Consider the following 25,394-nt stretch of genomic DNA (forward strand, 5'->3'; position numbering starts at 1 on the left):
CCGATGTGGGTTTTTTTAGAAGCTAATTCTGTTGATAAATTCTCTATTATTTCTCTTCTTGGATCCTCACTTCCTTTGTCTTTGAGTAAATTAACTGATAATCTGGTAGCTAGACTATGAGGATTTGGATACAATTCTGAAAATATTTTGGCTTATTGAGGTTTTCTCTTTCGAGTCCCATTTTTTCTAATTTTTTTTAAACCCTCTATGATTGATGTGGCTTTTAAAGAATGGAATAGATTAGGTATTAAATGCTTTCAGGACTTGTTTGTAGAGGGAAGTCTTTTCTCGTTTGAACAATTGTCAACTAAATATAGTTTACAGAAAACTCATTTTTTTCCGATATCTACAAACAAGAGATTTTTTACGGTCTCAAATAAGTACATTTCCTAAAAGTCCTGATAAGAATCTACTAGATGCAATCTTTAATCTGAAAACTTTTTATAATGAATCTATATCTAATATTTATAATATGCTGTTGGGAATGAGAAGTGTTCCTTTAGATAAAGTTAAAAATCTTTGGGAACAAGATTTACAGACTTCAATTTCTGAGGAAACTTGGGATCAAATTTTTAAATTGGTCAACACTTCGTCGTTATGTGCCCGTCACTCTCTCCTTCAATTTAAAGTGGTCCATAGGGCCCATATGACGAAGGACAAGTTGTCTCATTTTTATATAGATATATCTCCGTATTGTGATAAGTGTAATAATGGAGAAGCTTCACTCAATTTCATGTTTTGGACATGTCCGAGTCTTGGAAAATATTGGAGAGAAGTATTTCAAACCTTTTCGATATTTTTTAAAGTAAATTTCAAGCCTAATCCTTTGACTGCTTTATTTGGTATTGCTGGAGGAAAGGATATTATTTTGGAGCTACCTGATTTGCACATTTTGGATTTTACGTCCCTTATAGCCAGAAGGACGCTTTTGCTTAAATGGAATAATGTGGCCCCTCCTATTCATGCCCAATGGTTACGTGACGTGATGTCATGTTTAAAATTAGAGAAGATTCGATGTTCGATCTTTGAATCTAATCAAGACTTTCAAACATTGTGGGGACCCTTTCTGAATTATTTTCAAAACCTTTGATTTGCTGTTAAAGCACAGATGATGACTCACAATCTTTTTTCTTTTTTTTCTATTAATCAGCTTCGGTCTTGGTAGTGGGTTAGATTTTTTTTATATATAAAAAAATTATTATTATCCTCAGCCACTAAGCTCATAATTCCCATGCCCCGTACTGCTTGGTTTTATCTCCTCCCCAAGATCCACAAGCCTGACTGTCCTGGTAGACCCATAGTTTCTGCCCACTCTTGCCCCACCAAACTTGTATCTGCCTACCTGGACTCCATTTTGTCACCCATAGTTCAGTCCCTCCCCACCTACATCCGGGATACATCCCATGTCCTCCACCTCTTCAATAGCTTCCAGTTCCCCGGTCCCGACCGCTTCATTTTCACTATGGATGTCCAATCCTTATACACCTCCATTCCCCATCAAGAAGGCCTCAAAGCCCTCCGCTATTTCTGGACAATAGACCTCACCAGTTCCCCACACCACCACCCTCCTCCGGTTGGCGGAACTGGTACTCACTCTTAATAACTTCTCTTTTGGCTCTTCCCACTTTCTTCAGACAAAGTGTGTAGCTATGGGCACTCGCATGGGCCCCAGCTATGCCTGCCTCTTCGTTGGTTATGTGGAACAGTCTGTGCTCCAAACCTATACCGGTACTGCTCCCCAATTTTTCCTTCGCTACACTGATTGGTGCTGCTTCCTGCACCCATGCTGAGCTCGTCAATTTTATTAACTTTACTTCAAACTTCCACCCAGCCCTCAAATTCACTTGGTCTATCTCGGACACTTCTCTTCCCTTTCTAGATCTCTCGGTCTCCATTTCTGGAGACAGACTATCCACTGACATCCTCTACAAGCCCACTGACTCTCATAATTACCTCGACTATACCTCTTCCCACTCTGCTACATGGAAAAATGCCATTCCCTATTCCCAGTTCCTCTGTCTTCGCCGCATCTGCTCCCAGGATGAGGCTTTCCGTTCCAGGACATCTCAAATGTCCTCTTTCTTTAAGGATCCTGGTTTCCCTTCTGCTGTCATCAATGATGCCCTCACCCGCATCTCCTCCATTTCCCCCACTTCAGCCCTCACCCCATCCTCCCGCCACCACAACAGGGACAGAGTTCCCCTTATCCTCACCTACCACCCTACCAGCCTCCGGGTCCAGCACATTATCCTCTGCAACTTCCGTCACCTTCAACAGGACCCCACAACTAAGCACATCTTTCCCTCTCCACCCCCTCCCCTTTCCGCAGGGATCGTTCCCTCCGCGACTCCCTTGTCCACACATCCCTCCCCACAGATTTCCCACCCGGCACTTATCCCTGTAAGCGTAGGTGCTACACCTGTCCCTACATCTCCTCTCTTGCCACCATTCAGGGCCCCAAATAGTCCTTCCAGGTGAGGCAATACTTCACTTGTGAGTCTGTTGGGGTCATCTACTGCATCTGATGCTCCCAGTGCAGCCTCCTCTACATCGGTGAAACCCGACGCAGATTGGGGGACCGCTTCGTCAAGCACCTCCTCTCGTCCACCACAACAGACAGGATCTCCTGGTTGCCACCCACTTCAACTCTGCTTCACATTTCCATTTGGATATGTCCATACACGGCCTCCTCTATTGCTATGATGAGGCTAAACTCAGGTTGGAGGAGCAACACCTCATATACCGTCTAGGTAGTCTCCAGCCCCTTGGTATGAACATTAAATTCTCCAACTTCCGGTAATTCCCTCCCCCTCCCTTCCCCTATCTCAGTTTCACTCTGCCCCCTCCCCCAGCTGCCTACTACCTCCCTCATGATTCCACCTCCTTCTACTACCCATTGTATTTTGCCCCAATCCTTCTTCACCTTTCGTGCCTATCCCCTCCCTGCTTACCACCCCCCCCCATCCCTTTGTCTTTCCCTTTACTGGTTTTTCACCTGGAACCTACCAGCCTTCTCCTTCCCACCCTCCCCCCACCTCCTTTATATGGTCTCTTCAGTCCTGACGAAGGGTTCTGGCCTGAAACGTTGACTGATCGTTTCCACGGATGCTGCCCGACCTGCTGAGTTCCTCCAGTGTGTTGTGAGTGTTGCTTTGACCCCAGCATCTGCAGAGTATTTTGTGTTTACAGGCCTTGGAGATCTGCCCACCCTGATTTTCCTCAAGGTCGCAAATACCTCCTCTGTAATCTGTTGGGTCCTTGACCCCTCTGATGCTTTGCCTCACTTCTATGGACTCTATCCATCTCCAGAGTAAATACTGATGCAAAAAGAGCATTTAAGAATTTTCCCCATCTCTTTTGGCTCCACACATGGATTACCATTCTGATCTTCCAGAGGACCAATTCTGTCCCTTGCAATCCTGTTGATCTTAACATATCTGTAAAAGCCCTTAGGATTCTCCTTCGCCTTCTGCTAGAGCAACCTCATGCCTTCTTTTAATCCTGATTGCTTCCTTAAGTATTTTCTTGCATTTCTTATACATCTCAAATACCTCATTTATTCCTATCGGCCTACCTATCCTTTTCCATAATTACCTTGAAGCTAATGACATTAGGATAAAGTGTTCCCCTACACAAACCTCTGTCACCTGCCTTGATTCATTCCCTAATACCAGATGAATTATTGCACACTCTCTCATTGGGACTTCTATGTACTGATTAAGCAAACCTTCCGGAACACATTTGACAAACTCTATTCCATCTAGTCCTTTTGCAGTATGGGAGAACTAGTCAATATGGTACATGATTGAATAAACTATAGAATTGAATTTATTTACATAGTTGCATGTTTTTACTTTGACCGTAGAAAATGCTTCTTCTGAAAATACTGTATATGCATTTAACTTCAAAAGTGAGGATTTGTAATTCAGGAAAAATTTCTAAACATGCTAAATAGCTCTTTCTTGAGCTTGCAAAATGGTTTGACAGCTGTCTCCTATCATGTATTTTGTTAATATCACAAGTTTAACAAAATAGAGACTTGTGTTTTATTTAAACCAATATTTTAAATATTTACAGGGTACTGTGGCGGGAACACTGTTCTTGAGTCATTATTGCAATTCCATATTTTGTTTATGATAGAACAAGACCTATAACCCACATTCGTATTACTTAGAAGAGGATGGGTGGGTGAAGGGGGTGGGGTGGATTTTCTGAAATTTTACTTCTGGACCACTTGATGTTAAATAAAAATGTCTTGAGGTATTTTAAGTTTACTTCCAAAATCGGGACTAGTGGACAAGCAAAGGTTCCCGATGCATTTTGCTTCACAAGTTATTTTATAATTATACAGCAGGAAATTGGACTCTGTTTGTTGAAGCAATTGCAAAGCAAGGACTAAAGTTTTCAATACGGTATCTAGCAGTGTTATTAATTAAAGCACAGTCACTTAAAATGATCACCATATGTTATGCTATTTCAATGAAAAGGCTAGTAATATTATCATTGTCAAAACAGCTAAAATAGGCATTAGAAATCATTGTTTGCTTTATTAGGAACAAAAAACTACAATGATTGCAAGAAACACCCTTACTGTTCCTTTGAAGAGATACTTAACGAGTGAAACTTCTTCCTTGAATCAGTCGTATGATATATTAAATTATATTGTTATTGAGTGAAATAAGATTGAATTTATCTAGCTAGGGAGATTTCTACATTTGGCTTTCATTAATTATTTTTTAACATTTGTTTTCTAAATTGTCTAGTTTACAAATGACAATGTGTAAATCGTAGCTCTAAATCTTTTTATATCTAACAATTTCTCACCCATAATTGCACAAAAAGTGAGAGCATTGCACTGATTTTAAGTTAGAATAAAAATTCCTGACACCTGAAGTCAATTTCGAATAGGATCAGAATTAAGCAAACTTAAGCAGAAATCTAAGGCCCTCCTTCTGGGTATATAGTGCAAATAGGTGGCTACAGTTCCTTGACTTGATGACACTGCAGAAAATATAATTCGTGTGTCTTTTTGATAGAAATAAATTCAAACTAAGCAATCAGTTTAAGAGCACTTGAAGTTTAAGAGTGAATATATTAAATAAACTCATTAAATAAAAATAAATATCAGTCAAAACCACTGGATCCTGGCAATTGCCCAGCTTTCGTTGTAAAGGGCTCCCTTTTCTTAAGCTACAAAGGGAAGAAAGGGTAGTGATGAGTCTTGTGCCAAGTCCAATACAAGAGTCAGCTATTCAGTTACGAATATGTTTAGAAGGAAATAATAAAGAATACAATTTACTTATTGAAGTGTCACTGAAAATGTCCAATGCCTCAGTAAATAGAAAAAAAATACAATTGCCAATTAGCAAATTTCAGGAAAGGTTACTGTAGTGGTCTAATTGTGCCAGTAGTTGGATTGCACTACATCTGCTTTACAGGTATAATGCCTAATGTTTCAAGTGGCAAGTGAACACTAATTCTATACCAGAAATACTCCAGCATCAATACTGTTTTGTATTTCCTACTGAGATGAAAGGACGTTGTTTGGCCCATAGTGTATATGCTGGCTCTGGGAGCATTTCCATCAGTCTCATTCCACCACTTATTTCCCTGGGAACTATTCTTATATGTCCATCATCTCCACACTGGTCCTCCTGCCACCAACCTGGGAGTAATTTACAGTACCCAATTAGCCTACGAATCCTTATGTTCTAAGGATGAGTAATTATCCCTCTCAATTCTTTGGGGTTCTGATGTTCCTGACATTCATTCTTTGTTTTTTTTTCTCTGTTTCTGTATTGTGGATGTCAGCGAAGAGTAAGAATTTCAGGTTGTATGCTGTATACGTTCTCTGATATTAAACTGGACCATTGAACCAATGAAAGCAGATCACGTGGCGGAAAGTCAGATGGTATAGGGAGTGCAAGCTTTGATTCTATTCACTGTTTTCAGATTAAAGTAAGAAAACTTACATGTGCTCTAGCTAAGCTGGTGTTCTTGTTGGATAAATGGAAGAATCCTTGTTCTAGGCTTATCTGGGAATACTGCTCCAGTTCCTCCTCTGATATGTTGATGTCTGTATTAATGTCACATCCTGTACCCACAGGGAGCTCAATAAAGCTCATAAAACCATAATACCATAAGACATAGGAGCAGAATTAGGCATTTGGCCCATCGAGTCTGCTCCACCATTTCATCATGGCTGATTTATTATCCTTCTCAACACCATTCTCTTGCCTTTTCCCTGCAACCTTTGACACCTTGACTAATTAAGAGCCTATCAACCTCCATTTTAAATATACCCAATGACTTGGCCTCCACTGCTATCTGAGGCAATTAATCCTACAGATTCACCACTCTCTAGCAAAAGAAACTCCTCCTCATCTCTGTTCCAAATGGATGCCCACTTATTCTAAGACTGTGTTCTCTGGTTCTAGACTCCCTTTCTATAGGAAACATCCTCTCCACATCCACTGTATCTACTGTAGGTCTTTCAATATTCCATAGGTTTCAATGAGATCCCCCTCATTCTTCTAAACTCCAATGAGTACAGGTCCAGAGCCATCAAACACTCCTCATACATTAACCCTTTCATTCCTGGGATCATTCTTCTCCTCCTCTGGACCCTCTCCAATACCAGCACATCTGTGACAAAACTGCTCACAATACTCCAACAGTGGTCTGACCAATAGCTTGAGCTTCAGTTCATGAATGGTCCATGATTACTACCTCGCTATTCCTACTTTCGCACTAACTATTTATTTAGTTTTTTTTATTGTAACTTATGGTAATATTTTTGTCTTGCACTATACTAGTTGCCAAAAAATTTAAAAATTATGATGCCTGTCAGTGATAATAAACGTGTTTCTGATGCTGACTCTTCCATTCTGCCATAGTGCAGTGAGCTCCCAACTACACTTCTTACCCCCTCTTTCTCAAGACAGATCAAAAATAGAACTCTCCAAGAGCTCACCTTCCATCCCACCAGTTTTCACATTCAATGTGTCATCCATTGCAGTTTCTGCCAGCTCCAACATGATCCCAACAGCAGCTCCATCTTCTCTTCTCCTTCTCTTTCTACACCTTGCAAGGATCACCCTTTCATCTGAATGCCCGTCCCATCATCACTGCTCATCCCCATGCAAAGATTCACCTTTATCTTGTCCACTACCCAGTAATACAAACAATCATTCCAGATGAAGTAGTGATTCTAGAGCACTGGAATTGATATTCACAATATGTCTCTTCCACACTGCAGAATCCAAATGCAGAGAGGGTGATCACTTTACAGAGTAGTTCCAGTCAGTCTGTAAGGCTGATGCTAGGCTTCCAGTTGTGTGTCTCTTTAATTCTCAATTCTCTCTTATTCTAACTGGTCTATCTACAGCCTGCCCCAAAATAATTAACAAACAATTTAACTTTCTTCTGGGTGCTTTACAATATTCTGGAGTGAACATGAAATTATCCAGTTTCAGATAAATGTCCCTCATGTTATTTCCCATTGTTTCCCATTATTGTACTTACGTGATTATGTCCCATTCTCACCTCATTTCTGTACAATGCCTCCCTAATAGTCAGTACTCATACCCCTTATCATCTGATCAAACTTAACCTATCTCCAAATGGTCTTTTGACTTACACCTCACTCCTTAGCCTTGTTTTGCTTTGAACATTTCAAGCCCTGTTCAAAGTTCGAAGTTCAATGTAAATTTAAGACCATAAGACCATAAGATCTAGGAGCAGAATTAGGCCATTTGGCCCATTGAGTCTGCTCCACCATTTCATCATGATTGATCCATTTTCCCGTTCCTCCAATCTCCTGCCTTCTTCCCGTATTCCTTCGTGCCCTGACCAACAAAGAATCTATCAACCTCTGCCTTAAATATACCCATTGATTTGGATTTCACAGCCATCTGTGGCAATAAATTCAACAAATTCACCACTCTCTGACTAAAGATATTGCTCCTTATCTCCATTCTAAATGGATGTCCCTTTATTCTGAGGTTGTGTCCTTTGGTCATAGATTCCCCAACCATAGGAAATATCCTCTCCACATCCACTCAATCAAGGCCCTTCAACATTCAATAAGTTTCAATGAAATTCCCCCCGACATTCTTCTGAATTCTAGTGAGTACAGGCTGAGAACCATCAAACGCTTCTCATATGATGAGCCTTTCAATCCCGGAATCATTTTTGTGAACTTTCTTTGAGCCCTTTCCATTGTCAGCACATCCTTTCTTAGATAAGGGGCCTAAAGCTGCTCACTATACTCCATGTGAAGCCTCACCAGTGCTTTATAAAGCCTCAGCATTACATCCTTGCTTTCATATTCTAGTCCTTTCGAAATGAATGCTGACATCACCTTTGCCTTTCTCACCACTGAATCAGCCTGCAAACTAGCCTTTAGAAAATCCTGCACAAGGATTTGCATCTCAGATTTTTGAATTTTCTCTCCATTTAGAAAATAGTCTATGCTTTTATTTTTACTACTGAAGTCCATGACCATACACTTACCAATTTACTATCCGCCACTTGTTTGCCCATTCTCCAATTTTGTCTAAGTCTAAGTCCTTCTGTAGCCTGTTTCCTCAACGATACTTGCCCCTCCACCATTTCTGTATCATCTACAAACCTGGCCACAAAGCCGTCAATTCCATCATCCAAGTTTATTATCAAGGTACATATATGTCATCATATATAGCCCTGAGATTTGTTTTCTTGAGGACATACTTAATAAATCGAATAACTATAATGGAATCAATGAAAAACCACACCCAACAGAGCTTGACAACCTGTGTGCAAATACAAAAAGAAACAAATAATAATAATAAATGCATAAGCAATAAATATTGAGAACATGAGATAAAGAGTCCCTGAAAGTGAGTCCATAGGCTGTGGAAACAGTTCAGTGATGGAGTAAGTGACGTTATCTCCTCTGGTTCAGGATCCTGATGGTTGAAGAGTAGTAACTCTTCCCGAACCTGGTAGTGTGAGCCCTGAGGCTTCTGTAGCTTCTTTCTGATGGCAGCAGTGAAAAGAGAGAATGATCTGCATGGTGGAGGGCAGGCGGGGGGGACCCAGTGATGGATGTTGTTGCACCAGTTCTGAGGAAGGGTACCTGATCCAAAACATTGACTAATTTCTTTTCCACTGAAGCTCCTTGATTGGCTGAGTTTTCCAGCATTCCTGGTTTTGTTCTATGCAGGAGGCTTGCAAGATCAGGACTGAAGCCAGAGCACTGGAACTGTGAGGCAGCAGCACAATCTATTCATCCTAACGCTACCCTAGGTTGAGTACAAAAGTGGAATCTTTCATAAGACGCAGCAAAAGATTTAAATAGGATCCTTTATTTGCTGCAGGATACTTTTATGGCATTGATTAGTTTCATGACTTGTTTTGCCGTGAAGTATCACAAAAACATGTAGGACAGAAATAAAGTAATTCAGCTGATCTTACTTATGTTGACTTTCAAAAGCGCTATCCAGTTCTGTCTGCTTAGCTCTCCCATTATTTTGCTTTTCAAACATACACTATATTTTGTTTTCTTTTGGAAATTCCTATTGAATTTACTTCCACTACATTTCAGTCAAATCACTTTAACTTACTGCATAATAAAAAGGTCTTCCTGTCCCTTTGGTTCTTTCTTCAACTGCATGAAACCTTTAACTTTTGAGTATCACCATTTCTCAGTAGAAACAGTTTTCTCAAGTTGGTGATGCTCAGCTGCAAAGATTAGCATCACCAGGCAGCAAGAAACCTGTAGAAACAGTACATAAAAGGTCCCACCAGCTTAGAAATATGTCCGTTCTAATTATTGTGCTGGAGGGTTACAACTGCTGCAACAGCAGTCAATTCAGTTATAGTCCTGTCACTGCAAATTTCTGTACTGGGCATTACTAAAAGGTCATTGCATTTATTGTGTTCAAAATCATACTTCCTAGCTTCAGGGAATGAAGCAGTGAGCTGGGTGAGGGGGGAGTGGAGAAACAGAGGCAGCAGATGGCTGTACATTGGGAATGTAGCAACTGAACGTTGTAATTCAGAATCAGAATCAGGTTTATTATCATCGGCATGTGATGTGAAATTTGTTAACTTAGCAGCAGCAGCAGTTTAATGCAATACATGATACAGAAGGAAATAAATAAATAAATAACTCTTATTCAGTATACTTTATACAGTATACATATATTGAATAGATTAAAAATCATGCAAAAATCAGAAACACTATTTATTTAAAAAACAGTGAGGTAACGTCCAAGGGTTCAATGTCCATTTTGGAATCGGATGGCAGAGGGGAAGAAGCTGTTCCTGAGTCGCTGAGTGTGTGCCTTCAGGCTTCTGTATCTCCTACCTGATGGTAACAGTGAGAAAAGGGCATACCCTCGGTGCTGGAGGTCCTTAATAATGGATGCTGCCTTTCTGAGACACTGCTCCTTGAAGATGTCCTGAGTACTTTGTAGGCTAGTACCCAGGATGGAGCTGACTAAATTTACAACCCTCTGCAGCTTCTTTTGGTCCTGTGCAGTAGCCCCTCCATACCAGACAGTGATGCAGCCTGTCAGAGAGCTCTCCATGGTATATCTATATAAGTTTTTGAGTGTATTTTTTGGCATACCAAATCTCTTCAAACTCCAAGTAGAGTATAGCTGCTGTCTTGCCTTCTTTATAACTGCATCAATATGTTGGGACCAGGTTAGATTCTTAGAATTCTTGACACCCAAGAACTTGAAACTGCACACTCTCTTCACTTCTGATCCCTGTATGAGGATTGGTATGTGTTCCTTCATCTTACCCTTCCAGAAGTCCATAATCAGCTCTTTCATCTTACTGATGTTGAGTGCCAGGTTGTTGCTGCGGCACCTTTTCACTAGTTGGCATATCTCACTCCTGTACGCCCTCTCGTCACCACTTGAGAATCTACCATTAATGGTTGTATTGTCAGCAAATTTACAGATGGTATTTGAGCTATGCCTAGCCACACAGTCATGTGTATATAGAGAGTAGAGCAGTGGGCTAAGCACACATCCCTGAGCTGCACCAGTGTTGATTGTCAGTGAGGAAGAGATGTTATCGCCAATCCGCACAGATTGTGGTCTTCCGGTTAGGAAGTCGAGGGTCCAATTGCAGAGGGAGGTACAGAGGCCCAGGTTCTGCAACTTCTCAATCAGGATCGTGGGAATGAAGGTATTAAATGCCGAGCTATAGTCGATGAACAGCATCCTGACGTAGGTGTTTGTGTTGGCCAGGTGGTCTAAAGCCGTGTGGCGAGCCATTGAGATTGCATCTGCCGTTGACCTATTGTGGCGACAGGCAAATTGCAACGGTCCAGCTCCTTGCTGAGGCAGGAGTTCAGTCTAGTCATGACCAACCTCTCAAAGCATTTCATCGCTGTGTGTGTGAGTGCTACCAGGTGACAGATATTAAGGCAACTCACGTTATCCTTCTTAGGATCTGGCATAATTAGTCAATGGGTAATAGACATAAATGACAGCTAGCAAAACTGGAACTTGGGTGCAGGGAAGGGTGAGTAGAGAACACCCAGCCAGGGTAATGTATGGCAGAGAAGGAGGGATGTTGGGGCACTTTGATGAGAAAGAACAAGGCCAGGATGAGTGTTCTTTCTGACTGGGTGAGGAAAAGTGGAAGTCAGGGTAATGTGGGAAAGAGAAGGGTATGAGTTAGATTGTGGTTGAAAGGAAGTGGGGAACTGATGCAGAGTTATGCAAGTATAAAGTATAAGTATGGCAAATAATAGAATGCCAATATTACACTATGTTGTGTGGACCTCATTGTCCTAAGCAGGTATTACACGGGAAAGGCTGCTACCGTCTGCTCAGGGACCATGCTTAGCAGGCAAAGATAAATTGCAATTAGAAATCCTAATTTAAATCTCCCGGATAAAGAAATGTAATCCAAAACTCATAACACTTGTATCCTAATGCGGAAAAAAGTAAATTTTGAGCAAATGGTCAAAATGGTCACTTTACAATGGTCAGTTGGCACGTTAAGTTACTGGCTTTCTAGTTACTGTACTCCTAATCTTTTAGGAAACCTTTCTGTTTTCAGCAATTTAATTCCAATTTCCCAACACTTTCTTTCTGGTTAGGCTGCTGCTGTTTGAAGACAGCGATGAATGGTCTGGTTCGTTTGTTGTTTGGTTCAGGGAAATTAAGGAAAAAGAAAAGAGGCCAGGAGAAATAAGAAAAGGTCGAAGTGGTGAGAATGCCGCAGGATACCATACCAGGCAGCACACCTTATATCTAGATCACCATGGGCCAAAGTGATAGGCAGCCTCACTTCCCTTCACCCAAGAGGCTGCTGCAAAAAGATATGCTACAGCCACACCTCAGCTCTGTACTGAAATCCAGATCATAGTGCCCTTAACTTCAATTTTATATGATCTTTCCAGAATAAAGCTGCTGACATTTTTTTTATTGTGTTAGGGAGGCTGCCAGAGAATTAATTACATTATATTCCCAGTTACTAGAGTAAAGCATAACAAGCATTGGACATCAACCACACTGCAGACTTTTTCAGGATCTAAGGAACTTTATACTGCTGGGACCCCAGTTGTTTATAATATATATTAATATATATATTAATGACTTGGATGAGGGAATTAAATGCAGCATCTCCAAGTTTGCAGATGACACGAAGCTGGGCAGCAGTGTTAGCTGTGAGGAGGATGCTAAGAGGATGCAGGGTGACTTGGATAGGTTGGGTGAGTAGGCAAATTCATGGCAGATGCAATTTAATGTGGATAAATGTGAAGTTATCCACTTTGGTGGCAAAAATAGGAAAACAGATTATTATCTGAATGGTGGCCGATTAGGAAAAGGGGAGGTGCAACGAGACCTGGGTGTCATTATACACCAGTCATTGAAAATGGGCATGCAGGTACAGCAGGCGGTGAAAAAGGCGAATGGTATGCTGGCATTTATAGCGAGAGGATTCGAGTACAGGAGCAGGGAGGTACTACTGCAGTTGTACAAGGCCTTGGTGAGACAACACCTGGAGTATTGTGTGCAGTTTTGGTCCCCTAATCTGAGGAAAGACATCCTTGCCATAGAGGGAGTACAAAGAAGGTTCACCAGATTGATTCCTGGAATGGCAGGACTTTCATATGAAGAAAGACTGGATGAACTGGGCTTGTACTTGTTGGAATTTAGAAGATTGAGGGGGGATCTGATTGAAACATATAAGATCCTAAAGGGATTGGACAGGCTAGATGCAGGAGGATTGTTCCCGATGTTGGGGAAGCCTTTTAGGACTGAGATTAGGAAAAACTTCTTCACACAGAGAGTGGTGAATCTGTGGAATTCTCTGCCACAGGAAACAGTTGAGGCCAGTTCATTGGCTATATTTAAGAGGGAGTTAGATATGACCCTTGTGGCTACGGGGGTCAGGGGGTATGGAGGGAAGGCTGGGGCGGGGTGCTGAGTTGGAGGATCAGCCATGATCATAATGAATGGCGGTGCAGGCTCGAAGGGCCGAATGGCCTACTCCTGCACCTATTTTCTATGTTTCTATGTTTCTATACTGTATGTTTCACTTCATTGCCTTGGCATCTAGATTCACTTGACCAATGACCAACACATGGACAATTCCCACCTGCTTCATAATATCTACAGTGATGAAGTGCTTTGAGAAGTTGGTTATGGCTAGAACCAACTTCTGTCTCAGCAGCGATCTGGACCCACTGCAATTTGCCTATCTCCACATTAGGTTTATGGTGGATGTGATCTCATTGGCTCTCTATGCGGCTTTGGAACACCTGAACAACACAAGTCCCTACGTCAGGATGCTGTTATTGAATACAGCTCAGTGTTTAATACCATCATTCCTAGAACTATGATCAAAAAGCTCCAGAACCTGGGCCTCTGTACCTCCCTGTGCAACTGGTTCCTTGACTTCCTAAACTGAAGACCACAGTCAATGTAGATTGGAAATAACATCTCCACTTTACTGATACACCTCAGGGATGAGTGTTAGCCCACTGCTCTACCGTCTGTACTGCCATGACTGTGTAGCAAGGCACAGCTCAAATACCATCTATAAATTTGCTGATGATACAACCATTGTTGGCAGAATCTTGAATGGTGACAGGAGGGCGTACAGGAGCGAGATACACCAGCTGATTGAATGGTGCACTATAGCTGCATGGCCAACTTCTGCTCTAATTTCACCTATAGGCTTGCAGATGACACCACTGTATAGTAGGCCTTATCTCAAATAAGAGTGAGTTGGAGTACAGGAAGGAGGTAGAGCGCTTAGTGGCATGTTGCCATGACAACAACCTTTCCCTCAATATCAGCAAATCTAAAGAGCCGGTCATTGACTTCAGGGAGGGGGATGGTGTGCATGCTCCTGTTTAATCAAAGGTATTGGGGTCAAAAGGGTTGAGAGCTTCAAGTTCCTAGGACTGAACATCACCAATAGGAACATCACCAATAACATCACCATTGGGTGTATTTAAGGCAGAGATTGATAGGTATCTGAGTAGCCAGGGCATCAAAGGTTATGGTGAGAAGGCAGGGGAGTTGGACTAAATGGGAGAAAATGGATCAGCTCATGATAAAATGGTGGAGCAGACTCGAGGGGCCGAATGGCCTACTTCTGCTCCTTTGTCTTATGGTCTATAGACTGTCCTGGCCCTACCATATAGATGCCATTGCTAAGAGAGCTCACCAGCATCCCTGCTTCATTAGAAAGCTAAGGAAATTTGACATGTGCCCTTTTAACCTCATCAATTTGTATTGATGTACCATGGAAAGCATCTTATCCAGATGCATCACTTTTGTCATATCAAACCATGATGCATCTGGATAAGACGCTTTCTATGAGAGCTGTGGACATAGTTCAGCACATCATGGAAAGCAGACTCTCCTGCATGGACTCTATCCAAACTTCTTGTTGTCTCAGTAAAGCAGCCAGCATAACCAAAGACCGCTCCCACTCCAGTCATTCTCTTTTATCCTGGATTGGTGGGCATACCTTATGAGAAAAGGTTAAGTTAGAGCGATGGAGGATGAGAGATGACCTGATAGAGGTGTATAAGATGATGAAAGGAATTGATCTTGTGGATAGCCAGAGGCTTTTTTCCCAGGGCTGAAATAGCTAATATGAGGGGCCATAGTTTTAAAGTGCTCGGAAATAGGTACAGGTATATGTCAGGAGTAAGTTATTTACACAGAGAATGGTGGGTGTGTGGAATGCACTGCCGGCGCATGGTGGAAGTGGTTACAATATGGTCTTTTAAGAGCCTCTTAAGTGGGTACTTGGAGCTTAGAAAAATAGAGGGCTATGTGCTAGGGAAATTCTAGGCAGTTTCTAGAGTAGGTTACATGATTGGCACAACATTGTGGGCCGAAGGGCCTGTAATGTGCTGTGGATTTCAATGTTCTATGTTCTATGTTCCTCCCATCCGTTGGGCAGAAGATACAAAAGCCTGACAGCACATACCACGAGGCTCAAGGACAGCTTCTATCCCACTTCTATGAGACTATTGAATGGATTCCTAGTACGATAAGAACCTCACATCCTACCTCCTTATGATTGTCCACTCTTCTGCACTTTCTCTGCAATTGTAACACTTCATTCTGCATTCTGTTATTGTTTTACCTTGTACTACTTCAGTGCACTGATATATTGAATTGAGTGGTTGACAGAGTGGAACTACCCCAGTCTTCTCCACTTTAAAATGTCTCCTTTGTCATTGTTGTATATGATGGATGTCTAATCAATCACATAGAAATTTTTTTTTCTCTGAATTGTCTGCCGCAACAAGTGTGGAAGCTGCATCATTAGAAGTATCTAAAGTGGAGGTAGATATCTATTTAATAGGTGAGGAGTAGAAGGATAAGGAAAAATGGCACAGGGGAAGAGTTGAAGGCAGTGTAAAGTAATCATGATTAAATGATGAACCAGGCTTGAAAGACTTAGTGGCCTACTCGTACTCCTATTTTCCTGTGTTTTCATAAATGTTCTCTGAATGGGAAATTTCACATGAAAGTCAGGATAGTGATTCTTAAGTTGCTAGGGCATGCCCTCTGTGAGAGTGATGATTTTAATTTTATGGGGAATAAGATTTAGAATGGTTCCTGGAAAAGAAAGCTCATGCTTCAATACTCCATAAATTCTTGTAATTTAAAGCGGTATAATCCAGAGGCAATAAAATTATCGCAGTGGGCTGCATTTTATTCTGTTTGGAAGATTAGAAATGATGCCTTTTATACTTACACACACACAGAAAGATTTTTAAAGGCACCCATTAGTGTCCAAAGACTAGCTTTGTTACAAAAGTCTTTAAAAAATCACTTAGACACATCAAGGAAGTTTTAACAGTTTGTTTCACACACAATGGAATGCCAAAGTAATCATTTTGAAATCATGCCTAACGCCTATAACCTGAACAGATATTTTGTCAGTTTGATGGCATTTTCATATTGATCGTATTGATGCTGAACATAGTACAGCAATGCTTCAGCTCAAGTGGTCGCCTCATTGCTTCAGTGACCCTGGTGTGTTTCTGACGTCTGGTGCCTTGTGTGTTGATTTTGCATGACTTCCCTGTGAGGGTTTTCTCAGGGTGCTCCAGTCTTCTCATACATCCAAAGTAGGTGCTAAATGTAGGGTTAATTGGCCCCAGAATTTAGCTAGCGTAGGTGAGTATAACTGAGAAGAGGATCAGGGGAACAAATATTTGAGAAAGAATAGGTTACGGGGGGAATGGGATTATTCTGAGAACTGGCATCAACCTCCTACTCATACATATGGATATGAAATCTGCATCAAAATGTCAATAATTCATTGTTTTAAATTACACTGTGGTACCTTTAGAGGAGTACACTGGAGCTTTATGAAAGAGTTGGGCTTTAAAGATGTGAGAGACAATCTAATTTTAAAGGAAACTGATTCCAATTTCACACAATAGTCTACAATACAGATTTTGCCTTCAACGACTCTGGTCACAGGCCACGGGGTCAGCCAGCCACAAAATCATTCCTGATGGTAGGAAGTCTCTGGTGGGATGGAGATGGAATAAAAATCAAATGGCCTGCCTGCTACTCACTAGCACCAGAAGGGTGGCAGCAGCTAGGTTTTGAACTTGGGGTATAAAATGTTCTTGATTCCCTTGCACAAGGGAATTACCAATTATTCAGAATCATTAATATCGCAGGCCCCAGTGCACAATATTTTAACTAATTTGGAGAGCATCACTGATTTCCTAACAGCTTTTTTTCCTGGTGCTCAGCTGGGTGTCCATTCAGAGTCAATTAAAAATGTCATCAGAATCCACTGAGTGCATTGAAACCTGATTTACATTGACTCGTATGGCTCCCACTGGAATACCCTAGTTTCCACCAAGTCCACTGGTATTCAAGTGAGAAAGTAATGGGAGCAAAACAGGAAATAGTGCCACTCTATTTTATTTGCACTTCCAGTCTGTCCTTGATATTAAAGGGAAGTAAGGTTGTCTCTGTGTTGAGGTAAAAGGGTTCACTGAAGCAGTTCTAGAATATGGGCCCTAGGTAGCTGGAATGTATCAAAAAAAAATGCTGCAGTGATCATCTCTGCTCTTAACAAGCAAAAAGAATTCAGCAACAGATAACTTGAGGCCGGATTGAAGAGAAAATTTTGGAGTTTGAAGTCAAGATTCTTTGTGATTGAGGGAATGCATGATTTGAAGTTCAGCTTTTAAGGTAGAATAAAACTAGTAATTGCATCAGTAGAGTGTGCATAATGGAGCTCACTTCACTATGTTTAATTGGAGGACCCAGAGTCCAGTGAAAGTTGTTTGGATTCTGTACAGTTAGCTTGCATTGGCTATGGCCAAAACACTCTAAAATCTCCTTCCAACATGTCAATTGACATATGTGCAAGACCTTTACCATCTGTAGTTTATTATGAATGAAACCTGAGAAATTTGATTTTATCTTCTTGCCGATCGCCAATTTTCATCACTCCAATGGAGGTTTTGTTTTCAGCTGTCCAGGCTTTGGTTTGGATCTCATGGTCTTATAAAGATTACGGGGAGAAGGAGGGAGAATGGGGTTGAGAGGAAAATAGATTAGCCATGATCAAATGGCAGAGCAGACTTGATGGGCTGAATGGCTTAATTCTGCTCTTATGCCTTAGGGTCTTATAAACCTTTCAGTACCTCCAATTCCTCTTTTCGACTGCTTCACAATATTCGAGGCACTACATAAGTGCAAGTTGTTTACATTTTTGTGTTGGATAAGCTGACTGATATACCGAGCCAGTGGAGGGTTCAAGAGTCGTGGCAGAGAAATAAAGCTGGATTTTGTCACCATAAATATAGAAGGAAATACCGTACTTATGTATATTGACCCTAAGGGAAAGCATGTAGGTGAGGAGTCTGGATGGAGTCTACAAAAGTAAAGGTGAAGGTTGCGAAGCCTTACTGAAGATGCTCTGGTTAACATTAGATAGACAAGTCACTTAGACAAAGCAGGGAGGTTCCAATTGACAACCTCACAGACTATGGAAAGTTTGTGGAAGAGAATGCAACAGGGCAACAATCATGGAAAATATCAGTCATTTGTTAACTCTGGAACTTTGTTTTAATTATGTTCACCAATGTAGTTCCACTAGTTGATATGCAGTACACTTCTTGCACTTACATACAGTACATAGGCCATCCTCCCATCTGTTTTTCATGTGTGAAAGGTGTATTTTAAATGGTAGGTGACAAGCATAGCTCTGATACATGTTCAGAATATATGATCATAATCTATGCTAAATCTGTCATTTAGCTGTTGTAACAAAAGCTTAACTACTTCGTAATATTTCACATTTTTGTACTTTAATATTTTGCATTTAAGCAGTACCGAAGAACCAAAAAGTGAATGATTCATGAAAATATGCTTTCTTGATTTACTAAGTATTTAGCTGTCAATTTTAAGTCTCCTTTAGACCACATGACTAAATATACTTCTCGTTCTATAAATTGAAAGTATCAACACTCAGCTACATGTAAAGACAAGTTAACTGGTGCCAATTACATTAAGTATCGTCTTATGCCATTTCCTGAAATCCAGAAGTAACTGGGAATAGACTGAAGTATGTGATTCTGCAAAGTTGCTGCTGTGTTTTAATGATGCCCCAGTGAAATAACTGCTTTTTTTCTGTGCGCAGATGACTGACAAATTTGAAGTCAGAACAGATTAGAATCCACTCAAAACACCAAAATATAAACCTTCAAAGTTTGTGTGTGATTCCACATCAATGAAAATTTTCAAGCTAATTTGGTAGCTTCACAAGCTGTAAGTACAGTCTGAAGTAAAGCTTTTCCTCCAGTCTGATCAAAACATCCCATGATTTACGAACAGGTCTACCACAGCATTCGCCCCTCCATCTTCCTACCCTCCACCCTCAGAAGAAATAAAACTCCATTGTTTGAACTTCTGACTCTGGTCTAAAGTAAACAGGCTTTGTTGGTTCATTGTTTTAGACATCAGAACTTGATACGTAGATTGCCTATTTAGTAAGCAGCTTTTAAGATTCCCTCACCATGTAAAACATTAAAGGTTGGAAGATTTTGTTATACATAATAATTTTACTTGTACTTTCCTTAGATTTCTGCTGAGCTGGCAGCCGTGAATAACTAAAACACTCCATTATAGTTGAGTTAATGGCAGGTGTCAATTCAGTGGCAAATAACTACCTTGACCACAATTTAATTAATATCAGCTCTTAGTAGCTAAATATTTGGAGAGGATGACATAGTTTAAAAACATCCTTAGTCAGGTGCGGAGTTAACAAACAATTTAATGCAATCATTAGATTATTAATGACTACAGTAAATTGTTAAAACTAGTATTTCCTGTATCCACGTCATTTCATAATTTAATTACTTGTCAAGAGGCAGTTCACATTATTCCCGCTCAGTATAAAAAAAATTGTCTATTTTTGTGGATTCAACATTTTGTATCTCTTTGGATTATCTAATCCATATCCCAATGCATTCACTGATCCATAATTCATTTAATAACAAATATTTTCAGCACTGTTAATTTGATACTAAATGTTACATTTTAATAAACTTCTGGAATTCATTTAAAGGAAATTATTATACAAAAATTACACAGTGGGAAGGAATGTGTCCATAGAAAAATATAAATTGGGAATTTCTGGTATCTGGTAGGGAAGTGCACTTAACTTGCTCCGAGATAACACTCAGCTGCATCATATTTAACTAACTAAATAAACTGAGTTGCTTGAATTCCTGTCAGAGAAATAGGGAAGCTCATATTCAACACTGAGCATCTATGTGTATGGTCTTTGGCAGACAGAATTTTGTTACGTATAAATAGAGGAGGCAGAGTGTAAAAACTTTTACATAACTTCAGTTGTGCACACAGTCATAAATCAAACAAGGAAAACTCCAAAGCAAAAAAAAGTATGGAACACATAGCTGTAAAGGTCAGACAAATGATTATTAGACAGGGATAAGATTCTACAAGGCATACCCATCATAAATAACGGCATTAAAAGAAAATGCATAATGGGCAAATATTTAACAACCTGTTTATGTGTTAAATATTTCTGAAGGGGTACAATTCAACTTTCCAGTTTGTGAGACACCTGAACCGGAAAATGATTATTTCCTGAACAGTGTCCTGTGGTGTACTTAGTGGATCCAAATACCTTACACTTTGATCTGAAACAGATGGTAATTAACAAAGAATTTCACAGAAACAAAACCTATCCTGTAGGGACATTTGTATATTGAGGTCTGGCTGACGCCGAACATCCCATTCACTGACATTTGGTAGACGGATATGACAGTAGGAGATATTTAAAAATAGGTTTATTATATAAAGTCAAAACATGTTTTTTTTTAAAAAGTAGGTGGAAAATACATGGCTAAACATATCAGCATGCAAGCTGTAACAAATAAATCTTTGCCATTAAGTCTGTTTTGTTGCACTTCTGCATTCAGTACATTTTCATACTTATTAAATCCAAATACAAAAATAGAGTATTTACATTATATATGCACACAATGTGCAGCTACATTGACGGAAGGCACAGAGGAAGGATTCCAAATGATATTGCACTCCATGGTGCTGTGCATAGTTTTAACATTCTGAATCATCAAAACTCTCATTTTCCAAGACTTGTATCCTAAATGCAAATCATAGAAGTTGTTTCGATAATTGAAAAAATATATCTTGATGAAACAAAGCAGTTAGGATGTTTTGGCAATGAACTTGAAAACATAATTAGAACTAGTCCTCAATGTAATTCCACATTTCTCAGTGTGCTATGCAGCATCCTGATTCCTCATGTTTGTGCAGAAGTGACATTCTGGAGAAAGTTTTGGCACAGTTTTTGCACTGGTATTTCTTCACATCTGAGTGAGTTTGTAGATGTGCCCTCAGGTTGGATCGGTCAGCAAATGCTCTACTGCAGTGTGGGCAAGAGAAAGGCTTCTCACCTGAACAGAAACAAAATATTTGGGTGACTTTTAAAAAAAAAATGAGATTTGTTAGATTATAACATAATTGCTGTTATTATTTCTGTTATACAAGTGTACTTCAATTACTTGAATAAAATAAAACGAGTTTGAAGTTCCATTAACTTATAGTATCCACACTTTATAAAATAACTCAGAGGTTAAAATTAAATCAGCTGTCAAATATTCATTGTGAGCTGATGGGAGTTCTAGAGCAGGATGGAAATGTTAATAATGCCTTTTGGTGGCAGGTGCGTTTAGATCAGCAGTAATCCGGCCATCAGTACCATTCTTTTTTCTGAAAACACGTTCCTAAAGGGACAACTGCTCTCAAATTTATCACCAACAACATTTCTGGTACACTTACAACAAGCCTTGAGCCGGTTCTTACAAATCTGTCAATATTTATCCTAAATGCAACTTCAAAATAAATTCGATTATTATAATGCATTTTATACACTTAGAAACTGCGCATTTCCTTCTTAAAGGTGGCAACAAGCGCAAAACTCGATAAGCAGAGCGACTGTGCCCCCACTACATTTTCCGACGATGCATTCAATTTGATCCTTGGCAAGAATATCTACTAATAACATGGCGTGCCAGACTGTATTTAATATTTTGCTTATATAAGCGTCAAGCAGGTAAACGGCAGCAGCTTAAGTAGCACACGTCCCGTTACACTTGGAGCCACACTCACCCGTGTGTGTCCTGATATGCCCTTGCAGTAACCACGGTCTGGAGAACGCCTTGCCACAAATCTTACACACACAGGGCAGTGTGTGGGTCCGGATGTGCATCTTTAAGGCTCCTAAACTGACATACTCCTTTTCACAGTATTTGCAGCTGAAGGATTTTCGTGTCTGAGCGTCGCAGTGTAGTTGTTTATGTTTGGCCAGTCCTGAAAAAGTTGAGTACGCCTTGCTGCAGAAGTTACAGCGAAACTTCTCCGCGTCCACCGCGCTCTCGCCCGAGCCCCTGCGGCCGATCCTCTCCTCCTCGTCGCTGCCCGAAGTCTCCGAACCATTGGCATCCCCGGTGAGCCGCTCGCACTTGGACCGGTGCCGGGGGCTGAGCCGGGCGGCCGGGCACATGCTTCCATTGCTGAGGGGCGAAGGCTGAATGGCCGTGTACTCGGAGGCAGGTGCAGGGTCGCTAGGGACAGGAGAGGGTAGCAGGGCCGAACAGACACTACCCCAGACGCTCCCGGGATTGTAAACGCCTGAACTCAGGATCTCCGGCTGAGGAATTATAGGCATCGGATAGCTCTCATACAGGTAGGGAGAAATGATGACTGCAAAAATAAACACAAAATACACAGTGTCATTTATAAGCATGGTGCTTTTTAAATAGAGCGACTTTAAATGATCCATTTGCTTCCACTAATTTTAACGGTATTTCGTGTCAAATTACTAAATCTTGCAGTTTTCTCTGAACATTTGCACCAAACCCAAGATTGCATACATCGTTATGTGCACCTCCTTTACATAACTGCAACAAGACCACAGTTTACCTGTTTGCGTGTCCAGTTCTCCGTAATTTGGTTTTTTGCTGGTGCTAAAGTGTTTCTTAACTAGGAATGATCGCGGCATTTTGGGGAAGGGGGGTGGGTCTGGGGTGATGGTGATGGGTGGGCGGTAGGAAGAATTAAGTAATATTTTCTACGAAATAATCCTGAGGTGTAGGACGGTGAAAGCGAAAGCACCGGCACTTTTTTTTTGGTTGTCGAGAGTTTGAAGCTGCAGGCGAGTGAGTGGAGTTGCCGGTGGTCTTGCAGCCAGAGTACTGTAGGAGAAGACAGTGCAGCCGCCGCGAGTGCAGCACATTCCTGCAATGTGCTGTAAATACTCCAGAGTCAGGTGCAAGGGGAAGGCGCGCGCGCGCAGATTTGCATCTGTCGCCCGGCTGGCCAATGGCGCGCCGCCTTTTGATGGTTGCGGGGAGGGGCGCGGGGCGGGGATTGGCGGAGGCCGACCTCGCGCCAAGCGACAGGTGCTGGGATGAGACGTGCTGCTTGAGTGTCGGGGAGAGGGGCGTCGCGGGGGAGTCGGTGTTGTCAGGACTTGTTGCCCCGTGGAGAACGCGCATTCCTCTGCTAAATCACTGCCTGGTCTGATACACATGGTGTTTATCCCTCCTGGCGTCAAGTGGGACGAACACCTTTCAAACGGAGTCTTGGAAGTCAGATGTGTTAAAGAAAAAAAGTGTCGGGTGGGGGGACGCCAGATCTTTGCATTACGTTTTCCTTGGGAAAAATAGTCAGGCAAATAGAACACTAACATTCGCGTCCCGTGAATTAAAGGATTAATTAGCCCCAAAATGTGCCCCCCCCGAGCTATGATAGGCCTACCTGCTGTAACTAAAAAAAATTAAAAGGCAGATTGAATAAATGGAGATGCCGAGCTTGAATATTATATTATCTGATAACGATTATGTTTGGGTATAAGAAGTACGACTGAAATCTACAAGTCAGATTGGAATGACATTTTTGGTGCAATGGTGATTGTGAATAAGAAATGTTCCGTGCGCGTATTAATGATAAATCTCTGTTGCGAATTTAAAATGTCCTATCTTACAGAACTGTTAAAAATACCTTTGAAATATTACAATGTAATATTACAATATTACAATTTGTGAATATGTATTACAAACAAGTGTAAATATGTACTTCGAAGCAAGTGGATGAAAACTTGATTAAAATGTTCATATGGAAAGGGGAGAAACAAATGCCGGTGTTACGGCCATCGTGTTTTAATTAATTCCAACATATTGTAAGTGAAAGCCCCACTTTGTACGTGTAGTTTCACGTACAGATATACTATACTTCAAGGATGATTGTCACCGCGACGTAAAGTTAACAGTCAATAAAATCAAAGTTAATTTTAACTGATCGGTATTGCAGGGAATTAGACCTTTTGGACTGATGTTATAAACAGTATCGGGACAGATTCACTTAAACGTGGATTAGGACAAAGTTCTGAATTCAAACAAAATACGAATTTTATATGAGCAAAGCGCAAATAATATACGCGTCTCCCGATGTAGCGAAGTTTTTAGAAAGTAAACGGTCGAAACAGAGTGTTTAACCAATATTTATTAAAAAATATTGCTAAATGTTTATGGAAGCAATACGAATTCTAACTTTATTTTCAGTGCAGTTGTTCTAAGCAGATACGGGCCATTCACTTCATGTTCAAGCACTGTTCATACAGATGTTTCATCGGAAAACATTAGTCTGCAAAACGTCTTCTTAAACGACTACTCGCACCTGTCTAGCCACATGACTGCAGGCTGTTGTCGGGTAGATCACATGCGGAACAGTTGAAGGAAGGAGGTATGAGGATCAAACCATGCAGATTCCATAAACTGGTGCAAACATTTGTCTCCAGTTCTATCTTGGCAAGTGTTCGGTTTAGCGCTACCATTTGTGTCTTCATGCTGCCCTCCCTGCTGGATAAGGCGCTGAACTGCAGGACAAGGGGGTGCAAGTGATTTCAATAATCAAATGCCACCACCACGCGGCTGGAAATAGCAGGAAAGCAAACGAACCTGTTGGCAAAGAGTGACAATATGTTTCTAACTTGTTGATCACTTTATATGGAGGACATCCTTTCATTTTTAGTATTCACGAATGTGAGTGATAATCCTGTGTTCAATATTTAATTCGTTGAGGAACTGGAGTTCAAAAGTCGGGAAGTTATGTTGCAGCTTTATAAAACTCTAGTTAGACCATATCTGGAGTATTGCCTTTAGTTCTGGTTGCCCCATCATGTGGAGGCTTTGGAGAGGATGCAGAAGAGGTTTAGCAGGATGTTGCTTGGATTAGAGGACGTGATATAAGGAGTTGTTTTCCGTGGAGTGCAGAGACTGATAGATATTTAGAAGGTTATGAGAATGAACAGTCAGCATCTTTCCC

The 25,394-nt window shown here is 40.9% G+C and overlaps 1 protein-coding gene across 1 annotated transcript; it reads right to left on the reverse strand.

The window, feature by feature from the left end:
• Positions 1–18,719: 18,719 nt before the first annotated feature.
• snai2 (snail family zinc finger 2) lies at positions 18,720–23,363 on the reverse strand. The gene is made up of 3 exons (XM_063041755.1): positions 22,992–23,363; positions 22,179–22,772; positions 18,720–21,463 (listed from the first exon to the last, which is right to left on the reverse strand). Exons 1-3 carry the CDS (start codon positions 23,068–23,070, stop codon positions 21,282–21,284), a joined length of 855 nt encoding a protein of 284 aa, XP_062897825.1. The 5' UTR covers positions 23,071–23,363; the 3' UTR covers positions 18,720–21,281.
• Between the last annotated feature and the right edge of the window lie 2,031 nt (positions 23,364–25,394).

This window comes from Mobula hypostoma, chromosome 1 (genome assembly GCF_963921235.1).
Source record: "Mobula hypostoma chromosome 1, sMobHyp1.1, whole genome shotgun sequence".
In the NCBI taxonomy this organism is placed as follows: Eukaryota; Metazoa; Chordata; class Chondrichthyes; order Myliobatiformes; family Myliobatidae; genus Mobula; species Mobula hypostoma.

What these genes read in the sequence shown, in the direction of transcription:
- snai2 (XM_063041755.1), bottom strand. Translation starts at nt 23,070, where the DNA reads ATGCCGCGATCATTCCTAGTTAAGAAACACTTTAGCACCAGCAAAAAA. An exon ending in AGAACTGGACACGCAAACAG is followed by an intron (nt 22,773 to 22,991) that starts GTAAACTGTGGT and finishes TTATTTTTGCAG; the next exon opens with TCATCATTTCTCCCTACCTG. An exon ending in GCATATCAGGACACACACGG is followed by an intron (nt 21,464 to 22,178) that starts GTGAGTGTGGCT and finishes GTTTCTGTTCAG; the next exon opens with GTGAGAAGCCTTTCTCTTGC.